This window comes from Vanellus vanellus (assembly GCF_965231255.1).
Source record: "Vanellus vanellus genome assembly, chromosome: 4".
NCBI lineage: Eukaryota > Metazoa > Chordata > Aves > Charadriiformes > Charadriidae > Vanellus > Vanellus vanellus.
The window spans coordinates 53,998,236-54,022,046 of record NC_138909.1 but is presented as its reverse complement, the minus strand read 5'-3'; the positions used below and the strand labels follow the sequence as shown (position 1 = coordinate 54,022,046).

General features: G+C 37.0%; 1 protein-coding gene across 3 annotated transcripts in view; it reads right to left on the bottom strand.

Annotated features, from left to right (window-relative positions):
- RGS12 (regulator of G protein signaling 12) overlaps positions 1-23,811 on the bottom strand; it is a gene marked incomplete at its 3' end in the record, with an annotated part of 83,144 nt that overhangs the window by 46,457 nt on the left and 12,876 nt on the right. For all 3 annotated transcript variants that reach the window (XM_082482289.1, XM_082482290.1, XM_082482291.1), the window contains exon 2: positions 17,606-17,725. In XM_082482289.1, coding sequence (XP_082338415.1) covers positions 17,606-17,725 — 120 coding nt within the window. The remainder of the gene's footprint in view (positions 1-17,605; positions 17,726-23,811) is intronic.

Sequence of the window (23,811 nt, the reverse complement as noted above, 5' to 3'; positions counted from 1 at the left end):
AAGGGAGAGAGGGCATAAAGGAGAATAATTCATAAGGTTGAAACACCCCTTATCTTTTAGCTTTCATGGTCTATAACCTGCTAGATGTGTGCACCACTGCATGAAACTAGTCTGATGACATCTTTCAGTTGACAGAAACTCTTATCCAGAAGATCCACTCAGTGCCATTTTACATGTTCCATTTTACATGGATCAGGTCTCAGGAAACTAAGTACTGTCAAAGTCTGCCATAAAACCATGATGCAGAAAACCCCAAAATACCCTACCCGGATCCCAGACATTACACTGAGCAAATAAATCCATGTCTACAGACTACCCAGGAACACAATACAAAAATGTCCTTTTTCTCCACCTCAAAATTTGTCATTCAAGTCAAAGTCATGCTCAAATACTTGCGAAGAACAAAGGGAAAGATGGGGATACCAGGAGGGGTGACACATACTGGGAAATGCCAGGCCTTAGCAATAAAATGAAGCAACATGAAATCATCTGTGTTAATAGACTGTGAGTGAGTGCCTTCTTGAGTCAAAAAAGACATATATATTTCCAACTCCTTCTGAGATGCAGAGGGATAAAAAATCTATAAGGAAAGTGAAGTATTCTTCTCTCCTACCCTTACAATGTCAAAAATCACAAATTCAACAGAAACATCTATTTCTTCCCTGGGCATCCAGAAAGATTCAGAGAAAAGGGGATCTAAAATGACCTCTCTATGTGTCCTTTCTAAAGCACACTTTCTTCCAATACAAGCATCGACTTTTTGCTGCATCCAAAGAATTCTCAGACTGCTAGACTTCTGTTAGATTTACCTAGTACCATATTACACTACACACTATTTTACAAAAGCCCCTCTAATTAAGCCTTTCAGCTTGGAATAGCATACCTAGCTCCACCAACCCTCTAAACCGATTTTCTCATATGATTTCAATATACAAAAGAAGTCTGGGAAACCTGTGTTGTTTAAGAGATGAAGCACCAAAGATTTACTGACTGAATACAAATAGCCAACTTTCAAACATTCTGTCACTTAGCTCAGGGAAAGACTATCACTCAGTCGACTGTCTGCTTGCATCTAGCTTTGTTCAAACTCCTTATTAAATCACCTGAAGCAACTTCTTTTGCCAAGGTATGAATTACGAGCGGGTCCCTAGATCTTTGGTCACATTACTCCAAGACTTATACTACATACATGCATTTTTGTCCTTTTAAATGCATTACAGCATTAACATTGTACAAGTGCCACGAACTCCAACGATCTCTGGGACAAAGATCACATCTCAAATTATGGTAAACATCGTTCTAACATTTTAAATAAAAAAAAGCCGTATTACTTATAAATTATTGCTAGATTTCCCTTCTAATAAATAAACTCAAATGTATTTCTCACCTACATATTTGAGTAATATTATTTTTATCCTCAGTTAAAAATATTATTGCAATTAGTTTAATGATTTAGATTTCTATGAAAAGGATGCCCCTTCAGAATGCCACTTGAAGGAGGAGTATTACATAATTTGTCTTTTCAATTCTCTGTCACCAAGTGCATTTATAATAGTTAATGCAAAAGTATTACAGAAGTAAGAATTCCCAAGGAAAAAATACAGTACAACTACTGTGCAATAATTTTACTGAATACATTCCTCTCTGAAAGTTAAATTTTGTTGTCAAATATTTGAATCTATAAAAACAACATATGAACATATGAATGCTGTGACGTTTGGAATTCCTTTAAGAAATAAATGTTCAACTTTTTACCCCAAACAAAATCAATCTTATCACATATAAACACAGTGCCTTAAATGCCAAATCCATCCCTAAAATTATTTTTATAAAGATTTATACAAAATATATACAGTTTTACCTAAAGATATAATATTGATACAATGGTACAGAAAGCATATACAAAATGTACTGCACAGAATTTAAAAATAGGCACAGATTATAAATGTACTGATTTTTTAGCTTTATACATATTAGGCACAGTTCATAAATACATCTCATAATCTGAATGTTAGTTGGTACAATAAGATTCCCTTTACTCTTCTCTAATAATAAAACCCAATGTTTGCATTTACAAAGGAATTTTAACTCAAATACTTTAAAGTAAAAAAGCTTAGAAGGTTAAGCAAAAAGCATTCTGAAGCTGGTAACATTCTTCGCTAATTTCTTGCCAATAACAATACCCTCTTTTAATTTCTCACCGCAACGATGCCTTCCCTTAGCTAAATATAATTCATATCACTTACCCGCTCTTCGTAAGAAACAGCAGTTATTTTTCCTAACAGTACTCTTCCTAAATTCATCTTCACTTAATATGGGAAAAACATTTCCTTAACACATCATCTTCTCAAAGATTAAACTAAAAATTCAACCCTGTTCCATGCCTGTACATGCCAGTAAACTTTAAAGGCATTTCGTATGAAGTTCTATTTTACTCCCTTTATGTTACCCATAGCAACAGGCCAATGCAGGAAGCTGTGGTTCGTCAGGGATTCAGATTAGATCTCAATTATCTCTCAACAGAAAAGCTAGATCATTTTATATAAATCATGCTGATTGTATTTTAAAACGTTTCCTCTAACAAATCAGGAAAACAAAATGACGTTGAATTGTGTGATAGTCCTGTATTCAATAAACCAGATTTCCAAGACAGTTTTCAGAAAAACACTAGTTAATCACCCTAACATTAGTTATAGAAACATTTACATAGTAAACCACTATTTTCAGAGGTTTACATAATGCAAGCCAGAATAAAGTAGGACCTCAAACGGTCTATTCTGCTTAACTTTTCAGTGGTTAACACTATAAATTGCATGTCAAAATCTGCAGTACAAGGAAACTTGGCATATTTTGTTTAACCTAGGAGCAGCCCATTGTCACTAAAGACAAAATTCTGATTTCAGAAGCCAACTGATATTCTGCCCTTCCTTCCTCACTACCCGAGCCTGTGCTCAACTGATGTCAAGGCAGTTCTGCGCACAGCGCATAAGGAACACAGAGCAAAATAGGAGACTTGTAATGTAAGAGGGAAGTGCTATTACCTTGCCTGTGACAGCAGTCTCTTCAAGAGACTGCATATGGAAAGTATAGGATTTCATGAAGTTTGCTGGTATTCACAAGTAAATAGCGATAGGACCTAAAATTGCTGTTATTTTTAAGCAATCAGAATATGATTTTCTGCTGAAAATAAACACCAGAATTGCAAACTGGGAATGATTAGCAGGCCTTTTTATGCTAGTGGGATGTCCTCAAAGCCAAGGTGGACTTACTGGTAGTAGTTTAGGAGAGAGGAATCTTCTCCCTTGTTCAATGCAGCATGTAGAATCCCCCACATCCATACAGTTCCTAGGTTGAGCCCCTAATATAAAAACAACCCTATGAAGAAGGCAAATATTACTCTGAACTTATACAGAGAGAAGGTGAGGCAAACAGAAGTTGAGCCTTTACTCAAGAGCTCACAGCAAGATTGACTTGCAAAAGGCAGTCCAGTCTGCACATCTTCCCATTTCTGGATTTAGGATGAAGAGACTTAGTTAACAGGAAAACTCAATATTCTCAATTTAACTTCGAGTGATCAGAGAAGAAGTTTTAAGCTAACTGCAGATGAAAACGGAGGAAGCATACCTTAACAAGTATTCCAGGGACATAAGCAAATTGCTGTAATGGATGAAGTTCATTTTATGACTGATTACTTGTTTGAATAGGCACACCACAGCATTTCAGAATGTTGTCTTCTACAAGTATTTAATACCATGAAGAAATGCAATGGAAACAAATGGGTGGGTAGAGAGGAAAGGAATGTGTTTTACAAATTACACCCTCCGTTATTTTAGGACTTAAGAAGCAAATTCCCTATGGTACTCGCACAGAAGAAGAGTTTTACTATGTGTGCAAACGTATTAAAAATCTATAATGTTATAAAGAAAAAAATGCCAGAGCTGTTTAAATAATGCATTTTGCTTGACACTAAACCAAGTGGGATGCAGAATGTATTTTCACTGTCAATATCTTAACCAACCACCACCACTACTACAAATATGCAGCTGACCAGTGCATAATAATCCTTACCTTGGGTAAGTAAAAAGCACAAACAGATCAGAAATGCCTAGATAACTTTCCTGTGAACACCCCTTCGGGGCAATACAAAAAGGGACTTCTATCAAGAGTGTTTACTGAACGATCAACCCAAGTCCTCACGGAATCACCTAAAAAGATCACATATACTAGCAGAGTTTTGACAGGTTACCCAGCGATGTCACCCACAAGAACACAAGAATGACTAGGAGAAAAATAACCTTGCATGCAATGGGATGTAGCTGCAAGACTAGCAGTTCACTGGCCCAACCATAGTGAACATTGCTACAAACACTGTGTGTGGGCAATGTTTTATACATTCTATGCACTCATACTTGGTGTTATAAACCTAATAATCCCTTACTTTAAACAGCCCTTTAGAGTTGTTGATTTTATTTCATTGAACTAAGCATTGCACGTCCACATTTTTTCCATACAGTGACTCTGCTAGCACTGCAAATAAGCTCTACCAATTAAACAGTACCAGTTAATGATAATGGCTATGAAATGTCACGTGACTCTGAAAACCCTTTCAAATATTCATATCCCTCTACATTTTCACAGGTTCTTTCAGCAGCTGCCAGATCCAAAATCTTGTGATTTTGTGTACCATATTTGCAAACCAGGCAGGCAACTCAAAGTTCAAAGGTCAAAAGCAGAAGGAATGTTAATTTGCCTAGCTATTAATGGAAAGTGTTAAAATATGACACAACAGCTTTAAAAACCTTATTCAGATATACCAAAGACGACAGTTGTAAACCCACATCCATCTGCTTAGAAGCTAAACTGTGGGAAGGGGTAGAGACCCCAGATATGGTTGATCCATTTTTCCCTTCTAGCCTCCCTCTACTTCCTGCTCATATTTTCTTTTGTACATTTGTTTTCAGAGCAGCAAAAGCTGAAGAGAAAGACAGGAAGCCTGGATAAGTTTTAACTTGTCAAAAGATGAATAGGATTTAATATATCCCTGACTCCTAAAAGAAGAAAACACACACAAAGAACACCAGGCAACTAGAAAAAGGCAATCCCCTGGGCCAGCTCCTGGGCACAAATTCCCAAAGTAAATTTGACATTGGCAGAATGCACCATCAAGAATCTTAAATCTCATCAATTCTTCTCTCAGCATTTCTTTTTTTATCTCATATTAAAGAAAGTAACAACTACTTGCATGAAAGCCAGAGGATAAAAAAAAAAAAAAATCTGTTAAGAGTATGATTTAGCTCACTGACCCTAGTTACTGAAATAAAAAGCAAGAGTATCGAAAAACCTACACACAAATTAAGAAAACTTTGCTATAAAATAAAATGCTTTTTTTCCCAATTCTCCAAATTTTCTATAATCCGCCCAGATATATTTTTGTCAGTGATTTGACAGCTACTCAACAACAGACAGACCCCATACGTGCTACTGATTAAAAGAGGGAAGATTCTCATATTTACAACATCGTAGTTTCTCTCTATCAATTTCAAAGATAAAAGTCCTTCCTATTCCAAGGCGCTAGTAACAAAAAAATATTTTCAAGCCAGACTATTTGGAATTTGTTCGTGTATAAATAACTGAAACACAAACTGCCTTGTTAAATACCAAGACTTCCCATACAATAAATTCAGTGAAGTAAAGCGACTGGATGCAAACTGTTGTTCCGAGTGCCCCCTGCTGTCTGCCTGCACGTCTGAGACTGATGTACACATTTTAAAGGGTTCAGTTCAGGAATATTTACCATCCAGAAATCTACTCTAAAAACAAATATTTGTTTTTAAAGGCAGTATTGTAAACTTATAAAAATACTTCTGTAAAGCTGGACTGTAAACTGGTAATAAAAAATACACTTTTTCACAAATGTTTGTGAAATAATTACTATTTTTTTCCTTCTGTTGATCAACATCTTAAGACGACCGAATTCTCACCACTAATAAAAACATGCAGAAACAGCATAACTTGTACATCCAGATGGAAGATGACTTGTAGCCCAGTAAAAAATTAAAATTCAATTACGTATTAAGGAGGATATGATTAAGTGACTGGTCACTGAAACACATTAAGCCGCTTCTGAATTTCCTACTACTGGAGATGGAGCCTCTAAGAATCAACAGATTTTGAGGAAATCAATATAAAACTGAGCATGAAAACTACTAATTTTTAAGTAAACTATGCATATATATCTTCCTAAGCCTTGCAATTGTTTCTTTCCTTTTTCATTTAAAAAAACCTAATAGTTGTGCTGCTATACTTTTAGCATTAAAAACAATTATACTCTGAGATATATAGACATAAAGAATAAGACTATAATGTCAAAATTTCATAATACAGCTAGGACCTTTACTTACAAAATACATGTTTTCTGAGCAACAAGAAGCTAAAACACGTTTGAAGTCTCTACACGCCAGAAATTTTGTATTCGATAAACACTTTTCATTTATTTTCAGTTATTTTAATAAATCTGGATTCTGTTTTATCAGATAAAAATCCAGCTGGAAGAAAAAAAATCACTTTAGCTGCACACCTTAAAAAACGCTGTAACAATTGGAAGGTAACTTTTAACTTTAACATGACATTCTTGCTTTACAGAAACACATGCAAGTTTAGTGAAAATTAAGTTAAAAATTTATAAAAAACTTAATTAGAGAAGCATCTGTATATCTACTAAACTCACTCCACATTTTAAAAACAATACAATGCTAGAGATTTAAAACATGTCTATTAAAATGGTGTATTCTTAATTTCATAATAGAGCTTATATAGAAAGTCAACTTAAATACTTATACTTACGAACTTTGTCTCTTTAAAACCTCATTGAATCCTTAGAAGCATTATTTATCATATTTCACTGCAAGATTTCTTAGTTTGGAAGGTTACTCATTAAACCATATTCCTGTTTTCTGTTCGCTTTAGACAAACAAAACTTTATACTTACAGACACTTGACTATCAGTAAAAGTTTTCTCCATGTATAAATAGTTTAATAGCTCATTGTTAAGAAACAGTCCCTTCAACTTTATTATTACGCTCTTTCTGAACACATATTTACTTCTTCCAGAGTCCAGTAAAAAAATGAGGCTTCTCTGTCTGTTGCCCTATCAACACCTCTCCCATTCTCCTCCCTCCCCAGCACATTCTCCGCCCTCAATACTGGTTCTGTATCTTCTCATCAAAAGGAACAGGCAGCTTTTAAAATGTTGTTTAGGCAGGTCCTGTGTAACAATAAAGCTGCTGTAAGACAACAGCATGCTGCTGAGGAATCTGCTAATGTAAAACGCATTCGTTAAGGGCCTACAGGACTCCGTCTTAAACGTTTGTCCAAACTTGTTTAAGCATTGAGTCAACACTGTTTTCTCCTCCAAAGTGTTCTCTTTTTTAGTACATTCCCCTTTGATGAGTGTGTTACTAGAATGAACTAGGCCCCCAATCCCTGTAAAAAAGACTTAAAATATAACCTAAAAATACTTTTTAAAAAAAAAGTGTTAAAATTTTTAAGACTCACAGCAAATTTATTTCAGTTTCTGGCATGTAGGTACATGTCTCAGTATGATACAATCACATGTATGCGTATTATGCAACCTATCTCATCCTACCAAAACGCTCTGTGTTCTTTTGAGTAAGCAGGGCATTGGCATCTACAAGGATCACGTTCCAAGTGAAACACGATTCTCATAATTTTCAATACCACACCCTGCAGACAGACCAGCAATATCTGTGTATTTTCAGAAAGAAATGCACACACTTTCTGCCCAACAAGTAGTGCTTAATTACCATCCTTCTGCAGTTCCTCAGTCGAGAGTGAAATGGAGGATGGATTTTTACTGCATATTTTTAAATACACAGTAAAAAAAAAAAAAGATAAAATGTTTTTAAATTGATTCAATGTTTTGAGCATTTAATATTGAATAAAAAGCAGTAGCTGATCTAGTAGAAGCTCCACAGGTGATTCCTCTTTTTATTTTTTAAACTTCAATGGACTGATAAATCCATGAAACAATGAAAATTAAATGGTACCAATTCTTAGCCAAAATATCAGCAGTCTAAGCATGGCGACAGGGTCAGAAACAATTCCCAGATAGCTACAGAGGTATCATTTGTGCCGTATGTATTCTGTGATTACACTCTAGAAATACCAGTTCAGTTCATTCAATAAGGCCTTAATTCATTCCCTAACATTAACCAGATCTCACAGAGCAAAAATCCCTCCTCACCCCCATTAGCATGTGACACGACAAAACGGCATACCAGGTAACAGGAAGAGCAGCCGAGGGAGGGCAGGAACACAGAGGCATGAAACCAGTCACCCAGTTCCTCGTTCCCACCCAGAATTACGGGGCAATCTGTTTTGCAGCAGCAGCTCTACCCAGCAAAGCTGCAGGCGCCCTCTCCGTCAGACAGCTGTAGTACAAAGCGTAAATGCTCCCAGGGCCCACGGCAGTTACACTGTGCTATAGGAGATACTATGGCCAGTATGGCCTTGGCTTTACAAACAAGTTTACACCAAGTGAAAGGTAACGCAGCTTCCTGTGCCAACAGTACAATCCATAATCCCACAGTCAACAGAAGCAATGTCCATCCTTGAGTCTAAGAACACAAGAATCAGTTCAAAACACAGGTTTATCAAACCTAGTATTACGTTTCCAGCAGTGGCCACGTATGGATGTCTACTGACAAGTAGCACAGGGCAACATACAGGACATTTCCCTGATTACATTCTCCCAGACTCCAGGTACTTTTAGTTCAGGAGATTTCCTGAACCTGGTGTTGCCTGTCTCCTTAATAATCCCCAGTGGCTTTCTTTTCCAAATACTTGTCCACTTTCCCCCCAGGACATGCAAATTTCTTGCATCCACAGCACTCAGTGGTGAGGTGTCCCACAGACCGACTTACCTCCTGCATGAAAAATCGCGTTCTGTTTGTTTTGCTCCTGGCTCCAGCTACCTTTAATTAATGGTGCTGACTTCTTGTCCCGAAGGAGACACTGAGCAGTCAATCCCAACTACTTTTGCTATGCCACCCATGATTTTGTACTCTTCTTACGCCTTTGTGAACCTTTTCCACGTCTCGTACATCATAACCTTTTTGAAATAAAGAGACGGGAACATAACATTCAAGGTGTGGGCAAATTATAGATGTATAAAATGTTTATCTGGTTTTCTTCCTCTATTCCTTCCCTAATAATTCATAACATAAGATTTTGTTTCATTGTACTGTATTGAGCTGATGTTTTCACACAACTGTCTCTTATAACTCGAAGACCTCACTTCTAAGAGGAAACAGTCAGCTCAGCGACGTATATCTATATCATTTGATATATGAAGCTAGGACTATTTTGCCTCATTTGCATTGCTTTACATTCCTCTGCATACATTTTCACCTGCCATTTCATTGTCCAGTCGTTTAGTCTTACAAAAGCAGCCTGCTCTCATCTTCAAGGACTGCTCTTGTCCTTATTACCTTGAGTAACTTCACCTCACTGCTCACCTTCTTGGGAGGAGCCTTAAAAGCTGCTCATAAGACATAACATAAGAAACTGAAGCAAGGGCCAGCCTTAAGCAGCCAGTAATTGTGGGTTTCAATAACAGACCCCAGCGCTGTAAGCTATTACTCTGCCTTAGTGTCAGGGGGTTAACGTGCCTCATGAATTAGACCCAGGAAAGCAAAGAGGTTTAGTTCAAAGAGAGCAAGCCCGATTTTAAAAGAACACTAGGTACCAAAGGTTATGCAGAAAGACACCCCTGAGAGGTTGGTTGGTTGCCTGCCTGCCTGCCTACCAAGAGTCCCAATCCAGTAAGCACTGTTTTGTCACTACGCAAAGAAACCAGAACCAAAGGAATAGACCCAAAATGAAGGTCCTATACCTTATATTACTGAACTAAGGGATATGACCCCTTTGTAGCTTGAGGTAGTTACCTTACCTTGTTCACTATGGCTGATACTTGTACTTCCACAAAGGTGACTGCATCAGAGATGTTGACAGCTTAGGAATTCACCTGTGTCTATTTAATTACACATCTTAACAACAGCAGAACTGTCTACTGACAAAAAGTAAGGCCCGCTGCCTGAGGACTTCAGCAGACTACAAGTCCTCATCTAGTCCCTGAAAGAATATACTGTGCCTCTGGATCTGTGACAGAAATTGGCTTGTGTTGGAGAGCCAAGCCCAGAGGCAATAAGGCTTGGACAGCACTTAAGTGGCAGGGTCAGACAATGTAGTGATTGCTTCCTGGAGAGAAATTTCTCCATACAGTGCCAACTGTCTTTGCACATATGGAGACCGAATTCCCTATGGAATCCATCCTAGGCAACACTGTTGGTTTCTTCTTGGGCACCAAAGTATGGGATGAGCAGTGCCATGATAAGCACTGCCATATGCACCTCACAAAGGAAGTAGAGATGAGATCCAGCTCCAACTCTCAGCACATTCTCTGACTACTCAGCTTTTTACATGCAAATTTACATAGCAAATTTCTCAGAATCTGAAGTAAAGAAAATAACCCAAAAGCAGTAGAAAAGAGTAAACAGTGAAATTACAAAAGTATGGTCACTTTACCAATTTGCAAGAACAGAAACAAAAAATTCCCATTATTCTCAGTGTCTGGAAAAAAATCTCATGGTTTAAGAATCTGGATTGTATCTAGAAATAAGTATCTCCAATTCATGACAAACAAGAGGTTACACACAACTGTCCTCATCTGTTGAGCAAGCCATCTTTGATACTTTAAAAAACAGTATGAAGAACATAAGAACTTTCCATGATAAAGTCTATAAGTGTTAGGAAAACTTAGAGCATATATTGGTAATCTTTATAAAATTATGGTACAGTATAAAATACCAGCAAAGACTTAAGCTTAATGGCCAGTGCACAATCTGTGGAAAAAATAAATAAATGTATACTGTCAGCATGATGTTGTCCTCCTTGTGGTAGTAACAATGGATATAACTAAAGTACCTGAGATAAGATCACACATGCCAAAGTAAAATCCTGAAGAAGATCCTCTAGAATACACAGAAAAAAGTTTGAAATTCTTAACAGAGCAGTCTAGAGGACAAAACGCGAAAAAAAATATGCTCTTGGAAATCTTTAAGGCACACTAAGAATGACGTCAGAAAAAAAAAAAAAAAAATACCTAAGGGTCACCATAGGCATCATCCAGAACAAGATGACAGTAACCTACAGACATATTCTGTATATCTGTACTAGTCAAATAAATAGCGCCATAAGCTACTGCGTAGTTCCAAAGACAGCTGGTGCTTTCTGCCTACTATCATACCACCAAGCCCTCCCAACCTCCTATCAATGAAGTTGGTTGCATCCAAACTGCCTGCTGAGCACAGTGATGTTAGCTATTAGGGCTAACCTCTAAACCACGTCCAAAAGCATTTGAGAAGATGCACTAGTTGGCCGAGGATGAAGCCACATAAATGACAACTCTAACAACATGACAGTACAAACACTGCAACCCCCTGCCTGCCCCGGTGTCCTGGCAGTGTTCATTTACCAGCAGAGGTGTGCAGCCACTAAGCAGCACAGCAGGTAAACAACTCCAGCCAGGACTGTAACAGTCAAAGGTCTGAACAGAGCAGAAGAATGCCTGGCAGAAACCTCTGCATGTTTTCAAAGCCTTATGGATCAGCTCCACAACAACATACGCTACAGCAATTCAAAGTAAAGAAATCAATGTCATGGCTAACTTAAACTATTTAAAGCTATATATTACAGCTCAACAAGAGGGTCTGGGCTATTACAGCAAGTGACTGTAAAAATCACTAAACATACATCTTACGCTTTGCACAGTTTTAAAAGCTGACCCCTGGTGGCACACTCCAAGAAACGGGATCTGTCAGTCCCTGCTACTCCACCAAGTCACACCGGGCAGGTTCTAGTAAAGGGAAGAGAGAAACAAAGAACCTTGGCTGTGGTCACAGATCCATGAGGCTTCCAAAACAGCTGTGTTAGGGGCTGGACTGTGTTAGCATTCGGCCTTCAGAATATATGCATATGACACAGGAGTGGCCCTTTAAGAACTCTCTTATTAACATGCTAAAAATACAGAACTACCTTTTACATATAGAAATGGAGATTTTATTCTTGCATGCAGTTTTATTTCACAATTGGCCTTTTCTCCACCTTCATGAAAGCAGACAGCAAAACTGTCAATCGGTCAGTTACATCTTAGATAAAAATTAGGACAAAATACATACAAGAGATGCAATATTTAAGGGTACTACACGGTGGAACCTGTGTATACTGGCAGCCCATGGCAAGTTATCATAGCTTAAAACAAATTGGTGAAACCTAAGGCAAAAATATACACTCTTTTGAAATTTTAAATTCACAATCATAAGCTGAGAATGAAGAGGCCTCTTGATTTCAATCACATAATTATACTAGCCATAGCAGTGGCATTGTGGCCGTGGTGATGATCTAAGAACTTTAGTGAAGCAAGCTCTGCAGGGAGAGTTAATACTTTTTATTAAATCAACTGACAGGGTGGGAAAAGTTTGGGGTATGTTTAGCTCTTCTTGTATGATTTTCCTAATATACTAGTTGGTCTAATATAAGCTATTATCTCCCTGTGTAAGCTTTGTCTGATTATTTCAATAAGTGAAACAAAGACAGGTACCCACTTAAAAACTCATTATTAAGTCAAATGAGCATTTAGGGTTTTTTGCCACCCACAGATGCCAAAGCTAATATCCAGCAGAGACATGTCATTCATTAGTATAAAAACCTCATACCAAAGAGATGTGTTGTATGCTTTTAATTAGCAGATGAAATGCAAAAAAGTTGCTTCAGTGGAATTAACAAAACAGAAAAAAAAAAAAAAAAAATCAAGCGTTATTATCTATAATAACGGCTAATAATACCACATTATTAATGGTTATAATTAAGATAGAACATTCTAACAAAATTCCTCACACTGATTTTTAAAAGGAATATATGATACATTACAACTTTGAAAAATTACTAAACTCTAGAAATTTGATCCAACAAATGTTCTTTTTCATATAGGATATAGCTTTAAGGTTTTCAAAACAGGATGAGGACAAGAAGAAAAGCAGCAACAGCCATCTTTTTTGTCCTGATATTTACTTAAAAAAATTAAATAGTCTTTAATTTTAAAAACATCTCTACATTAAAAGATTATTTAACGATACTCAAAGAGCTTGACACTTGTTTGTCTAAGATATGTCTCTCTTGGTACTATTCTGACCCATTTTTAACCACACAGAAATACCAAAAGTACAACTGCCACAATGATTTTCAGGAAACACAACAGCTTTGAATGTTCTCCTTGGCGAGGAGGAATGTAAATTTGTTGACTTCAAGGGCATACTGCAAGGCTCCCCCGTTTCTACAGACCTCAAGAAAAATTAAGATGTGAGTGGAATGAGCTACAGTTGAAAGTATTAAAGAATCTGGTTCCAAAACTGTTGATGAATAAAAGGATTATTCTGTTTATCGTAATTTTTAACAAAGGCAGTGTTAAGCCTCTGCAGTCTCACAGAGTCACCTTTAATGTGTCTATAAATCTATAAACAATGTCTTTGCCAGGACAGAATCATGCAAAAGGATGAGAGTAGTGGCACTTACCTACAGGGAAGAAAAGTAGGAAGAAAGATATGGTCATCCTCTCTAATTAGTCCCAGTATTAAAAAATCCTAAATCATGGCAAGTTCTATTTAGCTTAAGCTACACCTTGCAAATATGAACCACCAAACATGCTATAAAGTAAAATTGGTGGAAATCACAGAATTTTAATATGGTTGTTAATGGATACTATTTCGTAACAACAAATGATTCCCATAGGAAAATTTATTACTACATACAAAATAGGAATCTGTCTGTTCTTAATAAAAACAGATATCTTGCAATTTAATAAAGAAAAAGTTCTAAGTACATTTCTTGTGAAAATAACATAATTAAGGTATATACTAGACACACTAATTTTCTGAATTCAGTTCCAACTTACCAAATATTCATATTCATCCCTGGTATGACTAAGCACAATTTCCACAGTTCAGAAATAAAACTGTGTATTTTGCGTTTTGTGAGACATTTCCCATACAATAGTCTTAGTACAACTGCATCCATTAATTTTGCACTCTCATCCTATTTTGATCCCTGCAGATTTAAAATAATGTTGTATATGGGTTCTATTAGTAAAAACAGCATCTAGAGGTTAATCCTTCAAACTTGTCTGTTTTTTTCTGTGTATAATACAGCTTCTGCAGGTAAAAGGAAAATGCTTAAAGAGGGGCAAGTATATTACAGCTAATTCTAACCTTTAACAATACTGTCTGTGCATGTATAGCCAGCCTTAATCTACCAATTTTAAAGAAAAGGTGACGTATTATCTTGCAATCTTTGTTTTTATTTATTAAAATAATATATATAAAATATGGCTTATGCTTGGATAGATTTAAAAAGAAACTGTAAAGAAATCACGCCACCTTATGGCAGAAGACAGCAAAACCGACAGCAGGTATGTCGCACACTACAGCTCCAAAAGACAAGGGGAACAAGTTCATACTTTCACAAAAACTCCAAATACAACTTTCTTCAGACCCATAAGCTAATGAACAGTGTTCAGCATATGCCCATAAAAAGAAACTCCATGGAACCTACTTATACAGCTCAATTTAGATCACTAAGTTGGATGCCAGCAGGAATCAAACCCTCAAGCTCAGTGAAGCATATTCATTTTCAAATTTCATGTTTGGGTTAGTACCTTATCCATTCCGCTAAGATAACTGGAAAGAACACAAAAGCAACCGAGTAGCCTATATAACATGTCCATGATCATTATTCCAAAGGTGGAGTCACAAGGAATTTCCTGGTATTGTTATTTCCTCTTCCAGTAACTCTAAATAGATGGCCTGAAATAATCTAAACATACTAACAATATTGTGTTCTACTACACTTAGTGTAACAGTACTTGGGAAAATTGCTGCAGTAGCAACATTGAAGTTAGAACCAAAATTGAAACACCTCAACACTATCTTACTTCTTTGAAATTCTTCTCTGGGTTGTTTTTTCTCCTGGTGGCTAGGATATCATTCTCTAATGCCGTGCAGATGGAAAAAAAAAAAAAAAAAAAAAAAAAAGGAAATTTAAAAGTGAAAAGAAGCAATTGACAGAGAGCCATCCACACCCAAATAGCTACATGTAGTCAGGGCATCCATCCAAATACAGACTTTAATACAGATTGTTTCTTTGTCCAATTCATACCGTGACCTAGAATATACATTTCCCCACCCAAAGTAACAGCTTTAACAATTAGGACATTGGGTAACACAGACAGCCTCTCAATCCCCCCTGTTGGTGCCACTCAATTTATATACACTAATGAATACCAACTAAGTCATAATGAGAGAAAAATGGACTTTTTAGGCCAGTGACTATGACATCTTTCTGAAATTAACAAAAATTAAGTATCAAATCCCTATTTTCATGAATATTTATGCAATGTAAAACAGCTCCTACAAAAGAAATTAAATTATATCCTTGGTGTTTAAAACACTCTCAAAATGTGAGATGTGCACATAAATCTCTATGAAATTTCAACCTGGAAAAATGTGGTGTGAACCATGTTTTTCCTATTGCACGCGAATTACTAGCACTAGGCTCTTAGATAATATTCTGAGCGGATTGTCTCTTACTGTGACCAGAAATTCCGTCAAAACTGGTAATATATAGTAGCAAGCTTTTTAATTTAGAAGAATCACCATTTTCTAATGGAGAAAGATGTAGCTAGATAGTTTCTAGGATCCAGAGGATCTTCCTCTGTTTTTTAAAGTTATTCACTTACTGTATTAATGTTACGAGTGAAAAGAAATTAAAAAGTATTTTCCATGACTAGAAAAAAAAAAAAAGGCAAGACACTTAAAAGCTTCAGACAACAAGATAGAAATAGACCACAATGAAAAACGCCCTTTAAAGCATCTGAGAAACAAGTAATGACAGTTCCTACCTGCATTCCCTAAGCACGCCAGAAGGTCCTTCCATATATTCTGTTCCCTAAAAGTCCAGTGCACTGAGCTCCCCTCTCCTTTGGTTCAGAGTCAGTGCAATGCCATTCTTCCTACATTTTCCCATGGCAAGAAACTCAGAATATCTCCTTCTTTCCTCCTCCCATCTCTAACGCTTTTTAAACACCTCCTTCCCATCTAGAGGAATCAATGTGCCACATTCCCTCCCATACTAAAGAGCTGTATAATATGTATTACATGGTTCCTATGGCTTTGCACATATTTTTGTTTCTCCCCAGCCACAAACCTTCTTCCAGATAAGTATGATAAAGGGGTAAGGGAAAAATCTCTATGGGTCAGGTTTTCCTGAGGCAGGACATTAGAAGAAAAGATATAAAGAAGCCGTATTCCTACAGCTGGCTGAGGGAGGCTCTCAGCAGAGCAGGGGGACCATCTTTTTAAATTTAGATGGCTTTTCATTCCTTGTTTTCACCAAAATCAAGAAGGTTTGGCCACTGAGGTCGAGGCATCAGCTGATGTTACACCAGATGTGAAACAGCATTATTAAGTTACACTCAGAAATACCCAAAGTCCCCATAACCAATGACCAGCACAGAATCACAGAATGGCCAGGGTTGGAAGGGACCTCTGGAGATCATCTAGTCCAACCCCCCCTGCCAGAGCAGGGTCACCTACAGCAAGTTGCACAGGATAGCGTCCAGGCGGTTTTTGAATGTCTCCAGAGTGGGAGACTCCACCACCTCTCTGGGCAGCCTGTGCCAGTGCTCTGCCACCCTCAAAGTAAAGAAGTTCCTCCTCATGTTAAGACGGAACTTCCTATGTTCAAGTTTGTGCACGTTACCTCTTGTCCTATCACTGAGCACCACTGAAAAAAGACTGGTCCCATCCCCCTGGCACCCTCCCTTTAAGTATTTATAAGCATTGATAAGATCCCCCCTCAGTCTTGTCTTCTCCAGACTAAAAGACCCAAGTCCCTGAGTTTTTCGTCATAGGAAAGGTGTTCCAACACCAACTTGATTAGGAATTCCCTTTTCTGAACTGCTGACATATACAGAGGAAGAACCTATTTAAGTATTTTCAAAAACTTTTCCATGGTTAGTAAGCTACATTCCTTAGGAAGTTAGGTACCACAGCAACAAATTTAACTCCCCCAAAAAATTTTCTCAATGCAATGATCATCAGCTGAATGAAAAAACAAGTATGATGAGCATTTTATTTTTTATGATATCATGATACAATGATTTCTAAGATATGATGAACATTTTGATCAGCAAAACTGTATCGCTTTGCTTTACATGACCAGCTGTGATGGGTAAAATAAAGTCAAAATTCTCCACAGAAAGAGTAGTCATTGCTGGCAATGTAAACTATTAAGAAAACACTGAAAAGTCAGGTGATACCTGAAATCTGTATACCCCTCACATAAATGTCATGTGATGATTAGTAACTTTTTTACACTACAGATATTACTTACTTTCCTTCATTAATAATCAGCATTAACTACTGTAAGTTCCTCTCCAGGACTCAATTCTAAGTTTTAAGTGAAAGTTAATTACCTCAAGGTCATCCAGAGAACGAGTAATGCTAAATCGCTTGGATCTTCCAAATGATCTTCGAACAGAAGAACGTGGGGGAGGAGCCTGATTTAAACCCATTGGATGTCCAAATTTTGCACCCTAAACAAAACAGAAAATATGTATTATTAATCTACTTCTTTAATTTTAGTACATTGCTAATCATAGTGACAGCATCTGAACTTTAAACATCCATAGGTGCAGAATTCCAAGGAGATGGACTTGTAAATCTGTAACAGGACCACAATTTCAACACAAGTTTGTCACTCGTCATGCCCCTGTAAAATCATGTATTAAAGTTATGACTTTTCCATTTTCAAGTCAAATATCATAAATATTCAGCATTAAGGTACTGTATAAACACGAGTCATCAGTTAGGTTGCTAAACTGTACACACGCTACATGGCCGTATTAGTAGACAAAGCTTAATTAAAAGCAAGACAATCATATCTCTTTACTGTCTTAACTGGAAAATATTTACCATGACAAAATATTTGTTCTTTCTATAGCAACTTACCATCCTAGAAATCATCTCACCCAGCTTCTGTTGGAATCTTTCTCTGCATTTTTAAAAATGTTACTTTCACTACTCATTTTTTAGAAGGCTTGCTACTTTCAAGTCCAACTTTTTAAATCGCACGTACAAAATGGAGGAACTTTTGTTCTGAAGAAAGAAACTACTTCACTTGGATGTTCAATGACTAGAATTGGTGCTGCAATAATTAAATCTAATAGCTTTCTCTCTTCTCCATAATCTTACTCTTTGTCCTTAAAAAGTCACCATATGTCAGTTACGCTACAACAGCTCCGTATGTGTATATCCAGTTAATGCCACATGGCAAAAGTGTAAGCTTAAACCTAAGAGTAGGCACACAGTCAGTGACTGCTGCCAAGCAGATGTACATAAACTCACTACATTATGAAAACTTGTGATTATGTGCCTGAAATTTTGGATTCCTTTCACTGTGACATTCAATATGGGGAAAATTCCTCCCTGTCTTCTGATGCTTTTTCTCTTTAGAAAATTAACAGAGTTTAATTCAGAGTAAGTTTTCTTCTATTTCATTTCAGCATCTTTTTCATCACAGTAAGCTTACAAATATATTTATTAGTACTTTTAAAATTGCTTATTGGCAGCTTTGTAATATTTATTAGATTTTAGTATTTTTATTTTTTCTTCCTTTAGGCAAGTTGCTGTGCTCTCAATTCTGAAATATTTTGGTATCCCTTTGATCACTTGTTTGAAAGTCCATATACGACACATGGATGAAGGGGGATGGAGTGTACCATCAGCAAGTTTGCTGATGACACAAAACTGGGAGGAGTGGCTGACACTCCAGAAGGCTGTGCTGCCTTACAGCGTGGCCTGGACAGGCTGGAGAGTTGGGCAGAGAGAAACCTTATGAAATTCAATACGGGCAAGTGTAGGGTACTGCACCTGGGGAGGAATAACCCCATGCATCAGTACAGGTTGGGGGCTGACCTCCTGGAGAGCAGCTCTGTGGAAAGGGACCTGGGAGTCCTGGTGGACAACAGGATGACCATGAGCCAGCAATGTGCCCTGGTGGCCAAGAAGGCCAATGGCATCCTGGGATGCATCATGAAGAGTGTGGCCAGCAGGTCGAGGGAGGTCATCCTCCCCCTCTACTCTGCCTTGGTGAGGCTGCATCTGGAGTGCTGTGTCCAGTTCTGGGCTCCCCAGTTCAAGAAAGACAGGGATCGGCTGGAGAGGGTCCAGCAAAGGGCTATGAAGATGATTAGGGGATTAGAACATCTTTCATATGAGGAAAGGTTGAGGAACTTGGGTGTCTTTAGTCTAAAGAAAAGAAGAATGAGGGGGGATCTTATCAATGACCAGAGGTCCCTTCCAACCCTGGCCATTCTGTGACACATTAACCAAAAGAACAATCATAAATGTCACATTCTTATAATCTCATGCTAACAACCACTCATAAAAACTAGAGAAGAGCACCGAGAATATTAGACAGCCTCCTTATTGCAATAAAAGATCAGGTATCCAACAGATGTCTGCCTGTTTGCTTATTCCTATGGAGTCAACACTATTCTTTAGCAACAGGGCTTGGACTGTCACCAGTACTCACAACAGACCCCGTTTACAAGCTCGTAGAAATGTCAAGACTTAACACAGTATACAGGAATCTGCATCCAACATTGGTAGCAGGGTTCATCACTGCAACAGGCTGAGACTCCAGCTTCTTCATTCAGTATTAAAAGTGATGCATTTTTATATGAAATCTCCTTTCCTCCCAGTTTTCAGTTTACTAAGGGTTTTTTTAAGTGGCTGAGAAGAAAATTGGGCATGTTCTACAATGGAAAACTAGAAATCTGGCAACTGGAGATTAGCTTCTAAGGTTTTTAAGAAAACATTTAAAAGTGTAGTATAAACACCCTAAGATGGCTTGCTAAAATGATCAACTAAACGTGATGACAGGAAAGTTGCTCTCTGTAAATGTTCACAGATAGCACCCACTGGAATGAGGGCAGTTCCTGTCTTTCTGAGCAACTTTTAAAATCATCTCTTCAACCAGGCAGGTACCATTGAGGTATGTCACCCTTGGCTAATACCTTACAGTCACAGCAGTCTTTCCCATCTGAACTGAAAGCTTATACCTAATGCAGTAATCTGTGACAAACAGTGAACTCCACATTAACCCGTCACTAAATTCAGCAGCATTCATTACTATTGCTGCATAATATATCAAAGCACTGGCCTGGCTTCTCCTGTATGAGTATATTCATGCTGCTTTAACAGGAATATATCTGTACAGCTACTAGGTTTCACCACTAGTTAAGCATGACCACACCAGTTTTGCAATTTTTAACCTGTGAATTAGTGAAAAAACTATCAGACTACAAACAGCCCAGCAAATTCTAAGGCTGCTGAAATTAAGGACATCATTAGTGCGAGCACAACGGGTATTTTGAAACTAATGAAATAGTTACACAGTATGGATTTTCCTTAACAGTTTTTCATATATTTCTCAAAACAAGATGCATCCCTTGGATGACTTTATCTTTCATAAAAGAAAACTGGTAAAAGGAAACAAAGGCAAAAAAACTACCAATAGCAGTCATATCTATTTTGAATAACAAATACATTTTCACTTTTCTTTCTAATTTAGCCCCAAAAGAATATAAACTGTCCAGTATATGTTCAAATATTGAAGACTGCCATACGTGATTCTGGGAGATTAAGACATACAACTATAGAACATATACTCAAAAAATTTTGAAACAGTAACAATACAAATTGAAGGAAGAAGAACAAACTGCCTGAAGACAAATCTAATTAGATTCCACTGAGAAGCAGATTCTAGATAAGATTAATTATCACCAGATGCCCCATTGTAGAAGTCAATGCTGCTTACCTATTTGTGGTGAGAAACATAACAAAGAGAAAGAGAGAGAGTGGACAAAACACACTTGCAAATTGTGTGGTAGTAGAAAAGAGAACAGTAAATTAGTATCCAATCAAAATTTTTATTTACAGATATTGGCATTCTTATGCAAAACTCACTACTGAGCCCTGGACAGAATGGTAAAGATAAGTGCAGGGAAAAAAAGACCCCGAGAATAAAACAGTGCTTAAGAAATTATTACAAAATATAAAATTTCACTGAGCTAACCAATTCCCCAACCCATTTGGATAACAACTGCAATTAGGAAAGCATTTTCAACTGACAAAAATCTCTTCCTTGCTCTGAATAATCAAATTAATAATCTAGGAAATTAAGGAAGACATTGCTAAAAAAAAAAAAAAAAAAAAAAAAAAAAAGACTGCCGTTCACAAAGTATTTAATTTCCTCATAATAGTGCTGAGAAGTCTCCCTTTTCATCCTTTCTTGACTCTATTCCAGACATTCAGACTGTGAAGGCAGACCTCCTCCTGCAGATCAATTAAAAAAATTGCCTTGCATACACACACGCACACAAATAAAGAAAGAATCATGTAGCTTAAGGAAATAGCAGCAACATTTTGCCAAATGTTTTTCATGGGACTCTGAAAAGCTGGAAATAAAAGCATGCATGACTTGAAGAGAGAACAGCCATTGCAACTGGAATGTCCTGATCATCATGGCTAAAGAAATCCACAGTACTTGAGCAAAGGGAGATTGCTAGTGCAATAACTGATATTAATGTAAATTTTGCAATCTGCTAGCCATAAAGAAATTATCATACTTCTAAAAATCTTTATTACACTATTAAACAGATTTTAAAAAACATTAAATGAACCTAAAAAAAAATCAGAACAGTACACTATATGACCAACAAAATGCTGTTTCATTTGCTATTAGCTGCCAAACTAAAATGCTGAATTTTGCTACATGAACATGGGGCTGTGGGTCTTTTTAAATACAGATACAAAAATGGCTTACAGATAAGCCATAGAACTATTTACTACCATATCTCAAAGATTCTCTTCCACAAATGCTGTATTGCTGAATCTATAAAAGAAAACTCTAAAAATATCTAGATACTCAAGAAAATCTAAGAAATTCTATCACAGAAATTCTATCATAGAAACTAAAGTCCATCTGATACTTCATTAAGTGTCTTCATTTTAGGAACCCAGAAACAAATAGAAAAGCACAGAAATTTGTGAAAACAAGTTGGTTCGTACATTTTGCCATGCAGATATTTACAACTCTGCTACTACTATCATGGTGAAAGTACAAAAGAACATACCTCTAAAAGCCTTTATCCTGTTATGATTTGGCAGATGGAGAAGAAAAACAACAAAGTATTAAAGGAATTAACACACTGATGCTCTAAAAAAAAAAAAAACCCACAACATTCCTTTTTCTATTCTTATAGCAAAGTAAAAGTTATGAACTAGCACGGACTGAAATACCAGTTAAATATATAATCATGAGAAAAAGCAGGAGAAAGAATGGGTCTGCATAATTTTTTTTTAATATATGACTAGGTCACCCCTTTTCATTAGGCTTACAGGAAATGGCATGTGCAAATACATTCCCCTGAAATAACCATAAATCACTTACCAAACTATAGTCTTTCTTTCCTTCAAGTACTTTTTTTTTAAATTTCATTTTTAACTTGTTTATTTGGCCTTGTGGATGAGCTACCTCCTAATCTACTTGACAAGAAAGGCATTAAAAACAAGTCACCAGAGGAGGATGAATATAGCAGCATTTTGTAAATATGTCCAAGTGAGAACAGTTTCTGGCTGATAACAAGAAAGGTATACAAGAAAAGTACAAATGAGAAAGTGGAAAATGTTTTATTTCATGTATTAACAAGACAGAGGGAGTGAAGAAGCACATGACTCATGTTAGCCTGCAAACAGAGGGACAGAAAGAATTAAATGATCCGATACAAGGCAACTTGCACAAATCTAGTTCTTTAAAGACAGGAAGAAAAAAGGATGGACACTTAGAAGTAATTTTAACTGATAAACAAGTTAGGCTCTGTATAACATTTCTTTCAGCAGCTGTGCTAGCTTAGGGACTTTGCACATATCTGTGATCACTCATGCCAGCTCCCGAGCTGCAGCAGGCTGCCCCCTCATCTCCACTAACAATAAACTACAGTTTACGAAATGACATAATCCTGTTCCTAACACAGATCCACATACAGTCAAGCCAACCACAAATGATGATGTTCACTGCCTACTCTGGCCTGAGCAAGACAAGAACTCTTCTAAGTTGGTACTACCAAAGAAATGCAACATGAAACTATGATAGTCAATACGATACTCTAACCTGGAGCTTGAGTGCACAGAAGCAAGTTGATGAAACCTTATCAATTATTCACAACCCAACGAAACCAAACACCTTTAGAAAAAACATCTTCGATTCGCTTAAACAAATTCCCAGCTATAGCATGAGCTGTATCACGCTCTTTCATATTCTAGCAAATGCACTTATCAAGTATTATAACTTTTTAACAAATCGCCATACATAACAACCTGAAATTTCCATTTTGTACTACATAGTCTTTTTGTCTTCTGTACAGTTAAACATATATTGTCCTCTCATGCAAGTATCTGGATATAACTAATAAAACAATGACATTCCTCTCCTCCCAGTTTTAAAGCTGGAGGAGCAGGAAGGAGGTAGCAAGGAGAGAACACTGGCTGCTCTTGGAGCACAAGAGACTAGGGAAGTGGGAGATTTTTGCTACATGTTCAAGCATCCTTGACAACG